Source organism: Oryzias latipes, chromosome 1 (genome assembly GCF_053564925.1).
Source record: "Oryzias latipes strain Hd-rR chromosome 1, Olatipes_Hd-rR_3.1".
NCBI classification, from domain to species: domain Eukaryota; kingdom Metazoa; phylum Chordata; class Actinopteri; order Beloniformes; family Adrianichthyidae; genus Oryzias; species Oryzias latipes.
In genome coordinates, this window is record NC_136237.1 from 31,955,331 (window position 1) to 31,973,188 (window position 17,858).

The 17,858-nt window shown below is 38.3% G+C and overlaps 1 protein-coding gene across 3 annotated transcripts in view; it reads left to right on the plus strand.

Moving 5' to 3' along the window:
- Nucleotides 1–17,858, plus strand: part of LOC101166191 (multiple PDZ domain protein-like) — a 66,395-nt gene that overhangs the window by 18,511 nt on the left and 30,026 nt on the right. For all 3 annotated transcript variants that reach the window (XM_023956120.2, XM_023956128.2, XM_023956126.2), the window contains exons 17-20: nt 435–644; nt 4,575–4,745; nt 9,116–9,239; nt 15,402–15,600. In XM_023956120.2, coding sequence (XP_023811888.1) covers nt 435–644; nt 4,575–4,745; nt 9,116–9,239; nt 15,402–15,600 — 704 coding nt within the window. The remainder of the gene's footprint in view (nt 1–434; nt 645–4,574; nt 4,746–9,115; nt 9,240–15,401; nt 15,601–17,858) is intronic.

Here is a 17,858-nt window from a genome sequence, read left to right on the forward strand (position 1 = left end):
CCATATTGTGTTGTTCCCTGGGTTCGAGTTTAGTGTGTTTTCAGAGTTTCGAGTATTCTAGCCTGCTTAAGCAGTGGTTTTTTTTTATTTATTTTTTTATTATTATTATTAAAGCCCCCGTTCCCCTGCAACCTCCTACGTCCTCTCCTTCTCTGCACCTGGGTACTTCCTCATCCTCCCCCCCGTAACACTATGTTTGAATTGGCGCTTCTTCTTCTTCTGCTGCATTGCTGTCATTAACAAACACTGAGACACACACCTAAAGGCCAACTGGCTGTTAGTGGGAAAATAACAAATATATAAGTCAATACTTATTTCTTTAAAACCACATAAAAGTCACACCCCTGGCCAAACTATGCAAAAAACAAATGCAACTTATACTGCGAAAAATATGGTATTCAAAAAAAACAAAACAACGTTATGCTTGACTCTAGGATCCAGAAGATGCAACCAAAACCGTCCTGATCATTCGGTCTTTGGTGCCTGGAGGCGTCGCAGATCGAGACGGTCGTCTTCTTCCTGGTGACCGACTGATGTTCGTCAATGAGACTGACCTTGAAGGCTCCAGCCTGGATTATGCCGTGCACGTCCTGAAGTCTACAGACTACGGTCCAGTCCGCATCGGTGTTGCCAAACCCCTGCCGGTATGTAAGACTGAAAAATAACTGTGTGTCCTTATAAGATGCCATAAAGATTAAGGGCTTTATCTTTGGAATCTATAGTGTGTAGCAAAGCTTCTATACACAGAAGTCATTTGAGCATAGCTTTAGTCACTTGATATTTAAAAAAAAAAAAAATCAGTCTGCATGCTGAGTGCAAGTTTCTAAAAGGTTGGCATAGCACGCCTCATTTATGGCCATGTTTTGCTCAACACCAAATGAAAAAAAGGTTGAATCCGAAAGCTGGAATTCTTAAGCGAGATCCGTATTTTTAGGTGGAGTTTTGCTGTAAGTCTTTGTACAGCACTTAATCTACAGCACAAGTTCATCCAAAAAACACAGGTGGATTACTTAACAAAACTTTACAGCATGAAAGATTAATGCAGCTTCAGCTTTAATCCCAAATGACCAATTATAGCTTTGCTTTAAGTGTTGTGACGGCAAAGAATTGTGGAATTGGATTATTGTGTGTAATTACAAAAAGGATGGTTTCTCAAACTCATTTTCACTGAGGGCCACATCAGCATAGTGGTTGTCCTGAAAGGGCCAGATATAACTTACACATGTAACTAAATGTAACTACTCTTTAATGTTAAATAACTCATTATTTATTTACTATAACATTTTAAAGTGACAATTACAGTTGCATAGAAAACATATGTTTGCTTGTTACTCTAGCATAAATCCTTTTAAATTTGAATCTGTCAGGTTAGGTTATAGACAGTGTTTAAGTCCTAATGTATAGTTGCCCAATCCGATATTTCAAGTCCAATTCCCCCTAGATATGAATAAATACACAACAATTTTTATTTTAAGAAATTAAAAACTTGTATGCTCTCGTGGGCCACATAAAAGGACATGGCGGGCCGCGGGTTTGACACATGTGGTTTAATGTGTCTGATGATATAATGGGTGAGGCAGTGGACCGCCTGTCCTTTTCAAATTTGCTGAATACAAACACACTTTTAAAAATATTGTATCAAAAAAATAAAATCAATTTTAATTTATAACCCTGTGAAGTTCCTTCTTTTGATACCTGTTTCAGGAGTTGTAATGTGAAGGAAACAAACACTGATTGATTGATTCATTGATTGACTGATTTAAAATAAAAAAAGGGGAAACGACAATGAAAGTAACAGATATATCAAATTGAATTGAGATATTAATTTATTAACCTATTTAGAAACATAAATCAACATAAATTATTCCAATTTTAGAAGATATGCTGCTATCTCCTTGGCATTATATTGGCTCCAAATCAGGAGTAACATATTTGCACTTATGCACCACAGCACACACACATATGTATCACATTAAATCAATTCCTAATTGTCAAATAGAGTTTGATAGATTGCTTGAAACAGAGTGGAAAGAGGCAGCTTTATCCAATCCCTCCTTCATAGTTTACTTTTTTTATATGTTGTTATCATCATTTGGTTCTTATCTTTATAAAGACCTAATAGCGTTTTTAAAAGGTTCTTGCCGCATTTTTCTAATGATGGAGGACATATATTAAGAAAATTAACCTTAAGATTGTGGCACTGGTCACCCTTGAAAAAAATGCTGGCCACCACACCAGAAAAAATGTCTACAAATTTATGTATTTTTTCCAACATTTGTGTGCTGTCAACACAGTCCAGCATTCTTTTGATTTTTAAAAGTCAAAATCTTTCGAAATATGATAATGGATTTCACATTAGCACAAACTTTTTCCGCACAGGGTGCGTGAACGTTTGGTCGCCATGATATCCCTCATCCAGAACCTGTCCAAGAAAACAACACAAGTTTATATGTTTTTAGCTTAAAAAAAAAATAACACTGGAGACACTTTGGAATAAATCAAAAGATGAGCAGAGTTATTTATTCGTCCACTAAAATACTTTAAAATAATAGAACAATTAAACAAATGGAAGCACGTCAAAGCAGATGACCTGTCACTGACAAACGGACAACCGTGGATTGAAATAGACTGAAGGACTAATTACCTGAACGAGAAACAGCTGTGGATGATTAAAACAGAACCCTGGTGTAACAGCCACTGAATAAAAAAAGAAAAGAAATGAAAGCAGAACACAACAAATGAATCTAGTAGAAAGCCATCCATCTTCACAGCGTGAAGCAGAAAAGTCCTGTGATACACTCACTAATCAACACCACCATAATGATCCAGAGCCAAATGTTAAAAGTCGATTCAAGTCAAAAACTTAGATATTTAATAACATATTTAATCAACTATTGTAACATATCCAGCTAGCTTACAGCCTGCTTGGATCCACTCAAAACCAGGGCTATGTCCGGATCCCCTCCTTAACCCCTAAAAGTTATTAGTGCAGGACTAAATTAAAGCGATTCAGACTCATGTGCACTACAAACTATGAATAATTACATATAAACTACTTATGAATCCATTGTGTTCTGATAATAATCAAAAATGTGTATGATTGATCAAAAATACATTCATAAAAATGAAATTTAAACAAAGTTTTTTCATTTACAAATGATCCAAACATATTGGTTCTAGACTTGCCAATCTAATCAGCATTGATGCACTTTACAATACTTTTTTCACAGAGACTTCTGGGGAATTTCCCAAACATTGGATTTTGAAATTGTCGGCTATGTCTGACTTCCTTCCGCACTAGCACTAAAACACTATATAATTCAGGATTATCTAGTGCACGTGATTCGGACACATGCTCACTGCTTATTTTTTAACACGGCAAAGATGAGTTCCCCCTTTGCAAAAGAAAAACGATTAAATATGAATGTTTTGCAAAGACTTTTTTATGAATCCTCTTTTTATGGAGGATGAGAACTTGGATGATTTCATGCAAATAAAAGTACATACATTTTTTACACATGCATTGTGCTCCATATTCCCCAAAATAGTCAGCATCAATGTACACGAATTTTTCGCAGACTTCTGGTTTTTCTGGATTTTGGAGTTGTAAATTTAGACAGCACTACAAAATGACAAACGGCCAATATTATAGAATAGAATAGAATAGAATAGAATTTAAATTAAATAGAAATTAAATTAAATTAAATTAAGTTAAATTAAGTTAAATTCAGTTAAATTAAATTATATGATATTAATTTAATTCAATTTAATTTAATAATAATTACAAAGTTGTACAAGCACAGAGAAACTGGTAATGTTGATTTAAAATGTTTACTAAAAATGGTGAATGGTGTCAAACTGGTGACGTTAGCCCTGCTGTAAGCTGGGCAGAGGAGCAGCTTTTTTGAAACCTACAGAATACTAACACTCCTCTCAGTAATTGGGGCATTCCTGATTTTTACTTGGACATGGCTGGCTGGAAGAACGTCTAGTCAAACTGCTTGGTGTCATGGCAGCAGGATGCACAAAATATAAATCCCTTTATTTAATGAAATATTGTTACAATTAACCGTTCTATGCATTAAAAAAAAGTGACTAAACTACGTTTGAGCCAAACTAGTGTTTCGGTTTCATCTCCAGCTAACATGCATACTAAAATTTGTGCAGATAATATCCATCTATGTTTGTTAATTCAAAAATGTCCAGTACATGGGTTAAGTAGAGTTATGTTTTCAGACGTATTGCATTTCTTTTCCTTTTTTGTTTTGGACAGTGGCTTAGTAACAAGAAGCACAGAATCCAGTTACAGGCCCTCTGAATTTTTAATGCAGCTGAGAGACGAACACAATCCTCGACCACACTACAGACGACAAGAGAAGGCGGGGGGGAGTAGAGGGCGTCTCATTTGCAGTCACCTTCTGCAGCTTTGTTGCTTCATGTTTGAATAATACAGATAGATTTTTTTTTTTTTTTGGTTTTAAATCTATGTTCATGATTTTAAATGTGTATTATTATTATTTCTGGTGTGCTTGAATGATGCTCCTTGACTCAAAGTTGGAATTCTATATCCTCAGCTGGAACTGTGCGGCGGCTTGACCCCCATTTCAGAGAGAAGCGCGCGGGCTTCGTGTGATGACACCGACAGCCACACTCAGGTCAGCCTGCTAGCTGAAGCAGCTGAGGATAACATCAACACCACATCTTGGAACCCAGAAGACACCGGCTTTAACCAGCTGTGTTCCACGGTATGTCACGAGAAAATTACCACCAGCATTTTGATTGTAGAAGTGTGGGAGTTTTTTTGTTTAAAAAATAAACACAATTTTTGAAATTTTACTCTAAAGCTATGTTCACACCGGCCAGGTTCAAGCAACCACTTTCGCGTTCAAAACTCTCGTGTTCCTGCATTGCTATGCACGATTTTTTGGGTTCTTCGTGCAAAATGCGGATTTTGAAAAGTTACCGTTGAAAATTAAAACAATCAGCAACTCAGATTTGGTAGTGACGTATGGGCGGTGTCCACGGGAGTTCCAGACCTCGGCTGAAAATGAATTGGAAATTAATATAATAATAAGGGTTTGTTCCCGACTGGAATTATATGACACCAACTCTTTAACATATCAAGTTCAAAACTTTCACATTCATGTAGTGTCTACGATTATTTTCAGGCTCTACGTACAAATGCACGGCCATTGAACACGCGTTGACAGTTGAACAAGGTTGAACTTTGACCAATCAGTGACGTATAGATGATGTCCCTTTTAATTCTCTGAAGTGCCAACCGTTTGAAAATTGATCACGGAGGAGAGATTAATAATTGCAGTTTATGCCCAGACAGAATTTAAAGGCCACCAGAATAGTGCTTTGAAAAGAAAAAGCCTGAAGCCAGAATCACGAAATTTGTACCGCTTCAACATTTCACATCAAGCCTCTTCCAACTGTAGGTACATGTACTAGTACTGGGTAGCAACAGTCCATATGCTAACAGTGGATTCAAGAATGCCCGTAAAGGACGTTCATGACAGGCAATGTGTGAACGTAGCATAAGAAGTGATGTTAAAGATTGTACAGGATAAAAAATAAAAAAACAGTTGGAGGTTTTTGCAGATTGTAAATATAAAAGTTCTTAATGTTTCTAAAGCCACAAGAATAATATCCTTGAAGGCCAATTGCAGTTAAAGTAAACAGCAAAGAAGACACTCCTCATGAGCACACAAAATTGCGCCATTTTGCCTGCTCCAAATGAGATCCCAGAGTTTGTTTCTTCATTCACGTTCCATGGCGAGGAGCTCGGCTGTATCAGTGTCAGAGTGTCAGGTATAGAGAAAGTGCTCGGTGTCAAAGACTTGCATTGTGGTCTCGATTAAAGTCCTATTGAGGCAACCTGCTCCACTCGCTTTTGCTTAATTGCCAACAACTTCCAGCCGGTGAGAGCTGCTCACCGCCTGCGTTTGACAGGTGATCTGACAAAAGAACATGCAGTTCTGACTCAATGTCTCTCGCTAGTTTTCTCATCAAAGAACGTCTTGTTGCAGCGGAGAGCTTCAAAACCTGGCAGTTGCTCGTACTTCCTGTGAAAATTCAAAGATCTCCTTCTGACACTTTAGTTAAGTGCCGGAGGGGATAAAAGAAGTCAACGTTTTGCAGTGTTTTACATTTGCGAATTAAGGTCTTCACCTTCGTGGCTTCCCAGCCGTTAGGGAGATCTGTCTTTGATGGAGCCACAGCTGGGGGTGAATGACCGGGGGGCGGTGGAAGGAGCAGAGAACCTTTTTAGGGTAGCAAAAGGAGGAATCAAAGCTGATGCTTATTCTCACTTTTGAACATTTATGCAATCATCCTCTTTTTTTTTTTTTAAGTGTAGAACTAAATGTTTACCACCATGTTGTCTTTTTGTCAAACGATTTGGATCGCTTTTCTCACAAAAAGCGGACTAGTTGTTACGTGGTGCGGTGCGACAGTCTGCTACCGCTGCAGTCAAGATTCGGCGATATAAAGCGATATATATATATAAGCTGATCTTTACGATGGGTTGAATAAAGCATCAGTTCACAGAGAAAGTTCACCTCTTACTGCTGGTTTTGTCCAAATGATGAAGCTAAACGTTGTTTTAAAGAAGCCGGCGGAGTGATACAAAACATTTAAGCTAGGTGACTGACATCTTTTTTCACCGTCCGGTTATTCTGTTGTATATCACATTTTAACGCACACCCAGCAGCCAATCAGAATCGAGTATTTACCCAGAACATGATATAAAATAATTTAAGATTAAAACTGTGTTTTTTTGAGAATTTCTTTATACAGTAGCAGATGAAAAGTGTCCGCAATCTGAAAAAGCTTAGGTTTGTGACGCAGACTGCCAAGAGCAGGCCAAAGTCTCCCTTGCTACAGTTCTGAAGTAACCACTTGCAGACAAATAGAACAATTGATGCCTTCATATTCCTCATACTGTCCTCAAAACTGTACGGCTGGATAGCTCCAATATTGCTCGGCGGTTTTTATGTTATGCTAATGTTGGCTTGGGCTTGTGAGGTGCTATAAGCTAGCAGGAGAGTGTGTAAACATAGGGCTGATGGGAAATTAAAAGAGCTAACTTTCGCACCAACAGTCCCACCCACAACCGAGGGGCAAGTTTCTAATAAGCTCCTGCAGAAACAATGTCTTAAAAAACGACACAGGTTAAATATTTTTATCAAATTGACTGGGAATTTCCTATTTTAAAACCAGTTGAATGGCATAAGCATGTCTTGAAAACAACCATTTTTTTTGAACAAATGTCATGTATTTCAGTGAAAAAAATACTCACATTTCCACCTGTCATGAAAGCAGCTGTCCTCCCTGTAAACTCTCTTTAAATTTACTTTACCGTTGACATTTTAGAAATGAGCTAGAAAGTGTCACAAAAGGGTTGCACTTTGGTTTTGCCACATGTTTAACATGGCTTATGATCTAATTTAGGCAGTAAAAATCAACAAATTATTCACACTGTTATTGGAGAGTGCTGGGGACCTCACAGGCCGGTGGAAATGTTAATGTAGGCCGCATTTGGTCCAGAGACCGGACTTTGGACATGCCTACCTTAAGTAATTTATTCAGTGAGTGACGGCCTTAAGGTAAGCATTTCTTTAGTTATTGCCGTTGTGCAGTTAAGGTGGAGGAGATCAGATAAATCATCTACAGCCATTTAAAAAAATAAAAATCATAAAAGATAGGTGTTGCACACAGAAGATAAAAAAATAAAAAGGATGACGTAACTGAGACAAAACAAGAATCAAGTCAAAGGAAAATAACTTTTGTGAAGAAAAACATGAAACAGGGCAGGAAAAACGACCAGGATGTAAAAAGGATTAAACAAAACCAGGCTGACACAAACGCGTTGAAGGATGATGAAATAACAAGCTGTGGTTCTGGTAACTGCAACTCAAACCAGGTGTGAAGATTTGAAAGCCACAGAGGGCTGAACTGGGCAGCAGGAAGACAACAATCTGATTGAACTCAACACTACAGACACAAAGTCAGAAACCATTTAAAAAATACAAAACCAAAAGGATGAATTCTATAAAGTAAAATATGAAAATACAACTCAACAAAAACCCCGTTTGTAACAGCAACTCTTGTTAAATTAGGATCTGACCTCCTTTGAGCCTTTGCTAAATAAAACACTAAGCCTTTGTCACAACAGCCCTTACGGTTGGATACAGGCTGTCTGTGGACAAGAAATGGGCAAACCTGTACCCGGTGAGCCTGTAGTGCAAAAATATTCTACAGGCTTGCTGCAGGTGACAGGACATAGCAAATACTTCAGTAGGATAAGTTAGGATAAAACAGGCGAACAGCAGGCACATCCTACGAATTATAATTTTTCTTAACCCTCACAAATCCTGTACTGACTGTTCACGTGATAAGTGTGGGCTCCTTACTGGCTATTAGAAAATTAGACGATTAGAGCATAAAATGGAAGTTCTAAACAATTCAACTGGACAAATATCTCTCATCCGAGCGGCTTCTTCGATTAGAGCGTAGTTTCTGTGGATGCGGCGTCAGGACGCAGTACGTCATCAGTACGTGTAACTTACATTAGCCTTACTTCAGGATACACTTACCACACATACATGATAGTTGTACGTTTCATTTTCATGACGTCTTTGAGGTGATTATACAAACCTCAACGGGCCCGGATGTGCATACCACATTATGAGTGCAGGTGACTAAGGCTTTGACCACAAGTTAAGAGAACATGTACACGGTGGGTTTAACACTAAATTGGATTGAACCATTGATGGTAAACTTTCATTTACTGATACAAAAGGTGCTACACAAAAAGCAATACGCATTGAGCTTTATTATAATACAGCTCAGTGTGGATCATTCCAATATAACCAGATCTTGATAAGTTTCTTCACCTTCTTTTCTGCACCACGTTTAATCATGACGGTTGTCCAATATTTTGAAGAACCTGTGAACTGTGCTCTATTTTTCTTCAATCAACTCTTCAAGTCTTCAATCAACAATGCAATCTAAAAAAAAAAAAATTCTCTTCTAAAGATCCAATTTGATCTTTTCATTCTGTATTAGCTTTTATACATTCATACTCATTTTTTATTGTCTTTCTTAGGAAAGCCGACTTCATCATCGCTTTGGCGTCATGGAAGAGGACAACAACCAGCAAGCCCCACCTCTCCCCTCCCACACAAGCTATGAGAGGACAATCACTGTTGTCCGGGGCAACCGTAGCCTTGGTATGTTCTCCGTCTTTCTCATGGTGATGGTGTCTTGGTGTGTGTACGTCACAGGCATGGCATTAATTACTCTAATTGGAGGTGGTGATGACGACTGCCCTGAAGAGGAATGGTGACTGAACATTTGAAATAAGAAAGGAGATAATTGTGTGTGTGTGTGTGCATGTAAAGGTAAAGTGGGGGTCACACAGAAGTCAAATTAATACCCTAAATTAAACTGTACATGTTATCTCCGTACAGGTTAAATTTTTTTTTAATACTTAAGAGTTTCATAAAGGGCCCAATGTCAGGTTTTTCAAATATGACAGACAAAAACTGAGTGAACAGCCATCCCTGTACCTTGTTCTGCAGGTGATATGCAAAGCATACTCAAAGAGCCTGATTTGTATTATGGAAAAACTCAGTCAATCCCAGGCACTGCACCACAGTGTGTAGGTCGGGGCGTGTTGTAGAGTTTGGTTTTATTAAAATATGGGCTTCAGAAAACAATCAAGGGCCCAAACTACCTTACTTTGTTTTCCACACTAGAGGGCGTACCACATTATAAGGCGCACAGTCAATAAATGGTCTATTTATAAACTTATGTCATACATAAGGCCCACCAAACTATTATTACACATTCACACCAGGCACGTGATGCATGTTTAGCATACCGTGTTCACAATACATATTTGGTACCCAATACGTCCTACTTTAGTTGAAAGAGACTTGGCACGAAATATCGAAGCGGTGCAAAACCTGCAAATCTTGCTCCAGGCTTTCTCTTTCAGCTTTATTCCGATATTTGAATGACTTAGGCCACATCCGAATCCCTACCCTTAAGACTTCTCCCTATCCCTACATTTATCCCTCCAAGTAGAGAGATATTGAAAAAATAGTGTCTTCAAATTTGGATGTTTCTACCTCTTGATGACGTCATCGATAGGTCATTTACTTTAGCGAGTAGCTGCCAGAGTTCCGAAAACACACAACAACATTGTTTTTAGAACTTTATAAGTCATGTAAAACAAAACCATATGACTTACTTTTGAGTATAAAACTACTGTGCCTCAGAGCCACCCATGTGAAAAATTGCATTTCTCTTCCATGACACGATACAGATCATCCTGCTGGCGAAAGGAGAGCCTACCCTAAGTCCCACGCCTCCTCCTTAAAAAAACACTTTCAGACATCACCTTAACTTCAAATGCCCCATAATTGGAGCAATTGAGAGGAGCCAGAGGGCTAGGAAAGCAACTTGGATTCAGCCTTGGTCTCATATAATTCTGGTCAGGCACAAACGGCAATGATCAATTTTTCCACTATGATCAATTTTTCAAACGGTTGGAACTTCCGTAAATGAAAAGGGACGTATGTCACTACCAAACTGGGTTCCTGATTGGTCAAATTTCGACCTGGTTTAACTGTCAGTGTTTGTTTATGGGCCTTATGTTTTGCAGACCAAAAAAAGGTCTTAAAATGTGCGTAGCTACATGTGAATGCGAGAGTTTTGAATGTAGAAGCCAGAAAAGCACATTTATGCATCTTTACATAGACTTTTTAATGAAAGTGGTCGCTTGAATGCACCTTGCCAAGGGCGGTGGCAATGTAGCTTCAGGGGCAGGAAGCAAGACAAAAGAGTCAGAGATGAGCCATCAGTAAGTCAGACTTTATTAGCCACACTAGAAGCGTTAGCCTCGATAGTGTATTCAGAATTCAGAATTACTTGTACTAATATCACTAAAACAAACTTTACTGTGAGCGTGCTATCTCCCAAAATGTAAAGAAAATCCACTATCCGACATCGCTACACACATTAGCGTATTTACCATCATACTCAACCCTTTTTGCAATTCGTTAAAAACACAGACAAACATTTTGATAGAGCCTCTCAGAATTGCTTTAACATAAATAATCCATATTTAAGATGTTACGGATATAAGGTGCACTATCGTTTAAAAATAATAATAAAATTCCGATTGTTACGTAAGTGTGCTTTATAGTGCAGAAATGGGGTACCGCATTTGGGGTTTACATCCGCTTAGAATATTTTTGTCTTCCAGATAAGTATTAAATCGTGATTTCTGGAAATTGAAATATGAACTTTTTTCTCTGTAATTTTCCATTTGCTGTGGAGCAAATAAGCTCTATGTGCTCCTAAAATCCAGCAAAACATCTCAGTGAATTTTAACCAAAACATAGCCTGCACCTTTTCCCCCAAAACACAGTTTTACTCACTGCAGCTTAATATTCCAAGCCAAGACAGCTTTTCTTCTTCTTGAAGGTCATATTTGTGCAGAAGTCACTGTTATTGATCCCAGAGCCTCCAGAGCCGACTAAATCATGTTAGAGACCTTTGCATAATTTTATTGTATATTCTCTGAGCGTATATATTTTAAGTAAAATGTCCTCCTGAACCTTGACTTTCATCCCCTTGTCTTGAGAAAACACTCAAGAGAAAACACTTGAGTCGCGTCAAAAATTGGGAAAATGTTTGATTTGCAGAAGAGCTTTCTCTGTTTTATCTGTCATAATTTTATTATTGTTTTGTTTTGAAAGTTTTGTAGATCATGACATCAAACAGGGTTCCTCCAGAGTTTGCAAAGAAAACTACAATTACCAACATTAACAGTTTGTGTAAAAAGTACATTTTGTTGGAAGAATCTTGGCCTTGTCTTTAACTGTAAAACAATATCTAAAGGCAACATCAGCTCAACAAGGTACAAAATGGGTTTTAAAAAATAGAAAAAAATCAAATTACTGAGAACTTTCCCAGACATCCTCACAAAACCTCCATTCTAGTCCAAGGTCGTCACTTTATCTCAAAAGCTATGTGCACACTAGGCATTTGACACAAAAACGCATTCTTGAATGCATGTAGCCCATGGTGTTTACATTGGACAAGCAAAAAGAAGCTTCTTCTTTGTCTTTGTTGTTTTTATCCTGCTTCCTAGCGCATATATGCCAATAAACAGTTGGAATAGGATTGGTGCAAAATGTTGATGCAATTCAAATCTTGTGAATCTTGCTCCAGGCTTTTTATTTCACAGCTTTAGTCTGATTTTTGAAAGACTTGGCTTCATATAAATCTATCTGGGTACAAACTCCAATTATTAATGTCCCCTCCATTAACAATTTTCAAATATGTCATCCATACGTCACTACCAAATCTGAGTCTCTGATTAGTCAAAGTCCAACCTGGTTTAACTGTCAACAAGTGTTTTGTACATAGAAGCCAAAAACAGTCATAGGAACCTGCGAAGCTACGCATGAGCATGAGAGTTTTAAAACACAAAAGTCCGGTCTTCGCATTAGACATGAAAGGGCTAATGGCCGATGAAGTATGCATTATCACTTTGTAATGCACGCCGTGGAAGCCTGAACCATCTGACGCACAAGGGCAAAAGTGCGTTAATGCTGAAAATGAACACTTCGAAGGCCATTAACCCGCTTAAACCATGGTCACTTACAAAAGCAATAAATAGTAACCGTTTAACTCCTTAATTCTTGTTATTTTTCCGATTTAGATCGCTTTTTTCACGAAAAGCAAACTATTTGTTACGTGGTGCAGCGCCTTGTCATGTTACGATGACACTTTGCCGCACCACCGCTTCAATCAAGATTCGGCGATTTAAAGCGATGTATACATGCTGATCGTCCCAAGGGGTTGAATAAAGCATCAGTTCAGAGAGAAAATTCACCTCTTCGTGCTTGTTTTTGTCCAGATGATGAAGCTAAACGTTGTTTTAAAGAAGCCGGTGCAGTGATACAGAAGATTTAAGATAGGTCACCGGAACTTCTTTTTGGGGCGTACGGTTATCACTGTGCGTTGTCACTTTTTAATGCACACCTTGTAGCCAATCAGAATCAAGCATTCACCCGGACCATGGTATAAGCTTGCTTAAATACATGTTGCACACAAGCTATGTTCATGGTGTGAACATAGCTTAAAGGAGATCCCAGGTACCTATGGAGAAACATTATTCAGCCTCTTGAATCTGGGATCTAATCCTAATCCTTTAGGTCATGACAGTAAATGAGAGTAGGAACATAGACCGACCTGTAAACTTAGAGCCTTGCCTTTTGGCTTAGTTCCTTCTTCACTGCTCTGGATCGCTACAGCGACCGTGTTACTGCAAGCGGTGCACCTCTACATCTGTCAATCTCATGTTCCATTCCTCCGTCTCTCATCAACAAAACCCCAAAATACTTCTCCATTTGGTGCAGGAGCTCCCTACCCACCTAGAAAGGTCAAACCACCTTTTCCGGTAGAGAGCTATGGCCTCTAACATGGAGGTGCCAAATCTCATTCGAGCCTATTCCATCTGCGCATTGAAAGTTCTGGTTTGATGAAACCAGAGGACAATATCATCTGCAAAAAAACAAGATAAAATTTTATGGTCTTCAAGCTAGACCCCCTTATGAAAAGAACCAATGCTGAAGGGAACCCCTTGAAGTAGGTTCCACTTACCAATCAGGCTTGTTCTGTGTTGATACAGAGACACTAGACGGTCCTTTATTACAGGGACCCCAGATTTTCAGATTACCTCACACACTTTTTCTAAATCCACATAACACAACATGCAATGGAGAAGGGCACATTTATTGAGACCTGGTTGAAGAAAATCCCTTCTCTGGTATGTACCATTGACTGTATATGAAACCTGGACCGACAGAGTCTGAAGTCACCTATAATAAATGCCGTACTTCAGTCACCGTATTATGGCATTCAAACGCCGCCACGTTGTAGCCAGTACGCAGTGATTGGTCCAAAATCTGTCAAACGTTTTTGACATAGGGGCCAGAAGGCACCAAACACTTTTATTGGAGCATCTGATTGGTTAGTTTATAACATATATGAGTACAGAAAAAAAGACATTGTGATAACAAAAAAAAAAGATTAAGCAAGAATGGTTATTCTGACAAATAGAATGACAACTGAGTTGTTTATTTGTCAATGGAAGTTTTGGGGATTTTGGCTTCTCGGAGCCAGCGGGTACTTCCTTTTTGGAATTCAAAGGGGGAGGGGTCACTCCCCCCTTATTTCTAATATACAGTCTTTGGTTAGCACCATTGGGCAAAGTGGTGGGAGCTTGCTGCTCCTCTTTTTTTTCCTGCATGGCTTTGAAGTAGGCATGAAATTCTGTTTCATTGAAAGGGTCTTTGGACTTTCAATGCAGCTAATTAAAAATAACTAGTAAATGCCTGTAGGAACCCTGTTTGAACTTTTGCAGGATGGCTGTTCCGGCGGCTTTAAAAAAAAAAAAAAACACTGTGTATTTTTAATTATTTTTTTATCATCTTGCTTATCAAAGTATAAGACATATTTCGCTGATTTGTTTTACGTTTAAAAATAAGTTAAATGTCTGGTTTAAAACTGTTTGACAAGGAATTGTTTTGAGGTAAAACATACATATAAAAGTGAATTTACTAATTACCAACTAGTGGAAGCATTTGTAATGTACTTTTAAAGTATTTGAAATAGTTTCAGGCTTTTCGATTGTGAAACATTGGGCTTTAGATTCTTCTGTCTTTGAAATGTGTGTCTTCTGTTTGTCCTGTCTTGTCTTCAGCTGATTGATTGTACTCCAAGCACTATGATTGTATTGTAATTTGAATGTAATAAAAAAAAACAATAAAAACAGTTTATTTATTCAAAATAAGCACAGTCATTTATTTTTATCCAGTTTCAAATTATGTACGACCATAGTGTTGTGGATGTGACTCATTTGTAGATGATGATGTGGTACACCAAGCACCTTATTTCCTCCTGTGATGTGTGTCTGGATTGACAGACTTGCATGAATGCTTCTCTGTAATCCTTGTCGTGTCCAAATTGTGGAAGTCAGGTGTTTGTGTACCCGGTTAAGTATTAACCCTGCGGTTCCCTCTGTCCCAAGCCCCCCCACCCCCCTGCTTGTGTGCATATGTGTGTGTTAGCACTTTGTGTGACTAGGATGGTGCTGTGCAAATGTTCGGTGTGTGTGTGTGTGGTCCTGCTTGGGCGCTAATCTGCCTTGTGTCTGACTTGATTATGCTGATTGTTGCCACTGCGAGGTGTTTGTTTGGGTGAGCGTCTGTGTGTTTGGCTTGCAATCACCACAGTCTTAGCCAACCCTCTACTCACCTGTGCTTGTGTGTGCTTCTGTGTGTGCGTGTGTCTATGTGTACGCACATTGGCAGGCATGTCGGTGAGTGCTATCAAGGACGGCTCAGGCATGCTGGTGCGCAGTGTGGTCCAGGGGGGCTCGGTTTGCCATGATGGTAGGCTGGGGGTGGGGGACGTCATCTTGGCCATCAACAGAGAACCGACGTCCAACCTGACCAGCGCCCAGGCCAGGGCCATGCTTCGCAGACACTCTGTCATGGGGCCCGAGATGAGGTGAGAAGACAACCATTGTCAAAAAATAAATAAAAAAAATACATCACTTCATGAATAACACAACTTGAGCAAAAGTCAAACATTTTTACAGTTTTTTTTTCATTTTTTTTTCTTTTCTTTAAAATCAGGGATTAGTAGAAATCAATAGAAAGAAATCTGATGCAGTGAAATATGCCAAAGAATGTTTTTGGCTGCAATCTTCCTTTATTATAAATGAATGAAAACAGGCAACTCTTTACTATCCAATAGGGCAATAGGGATATTCCAAATCCAAAATGTTCAATCACCAATATTTAAATATATATATGATTAAAAATATACATAAAAAAGACTCAATAAAAAGGTGCTGTGGGGCTTTGAGGAACATGTTGCATTTTGGGACATGGCTGCTGTGTCAGGGGTTGATTTGTCATCAACAATACTTAGAGAATATGAGGCAAAAATTAAGAGTCTGGTTTTTTTTAGATGGAACATAAAAAATGATGCATGACAAACAGCGAAAAGTCGACTTGCCTGGATCGTCATAACGAATTAAAAAGCAATAACACATAAAAAAAAAATAATAATAATTAATAAAAAAAAGCAATAACACGCCCCCTGGAAAAAGGTGCAAACTTCCTCCAGTTTGAAAAATTTTCTTTAAATAAGCAAAAAAAAAAAAAAAAAGAAATCAGCTAAAGTGGATAAGAAAAATTGTTTAAACCAAAAATTCTTATTTTAAGAAGAAAGATTTTTGTCCCAGAGACATGTTTTCTCAAACTACGATTAAATTGCTACTGAAAAACTTTATTGACAAGATGATTTTTCTTGCAAAACAGAAAATAAGTCAATATTCTTGAAACAACGTTCCTTTTACTTTCTCAAGATTCAGTTGGCAGTGATTTACACTCTGAAATGCATTACAGAGTGCATGAGATCCTCCACAGGCCACGCCCCCTGCAGGTTGTGAACCCGTGTCACTGCAAAATTCTACCGCAACAGAAGAAACAATCTTCTTTGAGATGATTAAAAAGGAAAACTACAAGTTCAAAGCACTGAAAAGTTATTTACTACTTTAAGTTTAAATAGAGTGAATTGTATGAGACAGACTGCAGGAAGTCCAAATTTGGGTCTATGAGACTGCATTAAGGTCATTTCTGCATCACACCCATGCGTGATAAAGCAGCCTCGAGAGTCGAGTTCTTTCTTTTAATCCTGCGTCTCCTTAGATCTTCACAGGCTATTACCCCCTCTAGGTCCATCCCCCCAGGGAAAAAGGTCGAATGTCAGTGCTTAGTGCCTCTGCAGGACGGTCTGGAAAGGAGGTTTGCACGTCTTGGTTTGGTTACGAAACAAACCTTTTTGGATAATCTGTAAATACATAAATAAAAGCCACAAAAAGTAAAGCATTATTTGTGCACAACATTTGATCTGATTTATTGTTAATGCAACATAAAGTGCAGAAGGACTCGAGGTGGTTCTTGGTCTAACTTACCAGAATAAAAGTATAAGGAAACACACTTACTGAAGGGATTTTTCTTTTACAGAAATATAATACTTTGGAAAATTAAGTTAATTTATTTAAAAACATGTATTTTATTGAATTTTGGCTTAATTAAGAAACAATTTTTCCAACGATTTAAGCTCTTTAAATCTTTACTTACAGGTTTAATTCACAGAAAACAGGACAAAAAGTGAAATAGAAAAGGAACAAACTGACTGCTACAACTAAAATAGCCCAACATGGTGATTTCTCCCACTGTACATTGCGTCGCATGTCATGGGGTCCACGCTGAACGACGCGCTAAACTAGACGTTCCACATTTCTGTGATGGGTTGGTCTGTAGGACACTTTGAAGGCAAAACTCTATTATTTGGGCTTTGGAAAAGAAAGTGGTGCAAATGAAGGAAAAATCTAATTTTGACACAAAAAAAAAAAATCCAGCTAAACTGATATTTGGCAGGATTATTCACAGTATTGCTGGCCTCACAAGACACTAAACCAGCGGGCAATTACAGGCTTCAATGGATGTTTTCCTCATATTCTTACCCTACTCATGGCTGATTACCTGGATCAGGTGTGTCCAGCCAATCAGAAGATGCCAGAGCAGGATATGTTGGAAGACATGCAGGAATGTGACCTTCAGTGTTCACATCTGCACTAAACCTCCTCATTAATGAGGGGAGTGAGGAAAGAGTATTTAAAGTCCAACTACAATAGTGTTTAGATCTATTGTAAAAGTCTTATTAATTCAATTCAATTTTATTTGAATAGCCCA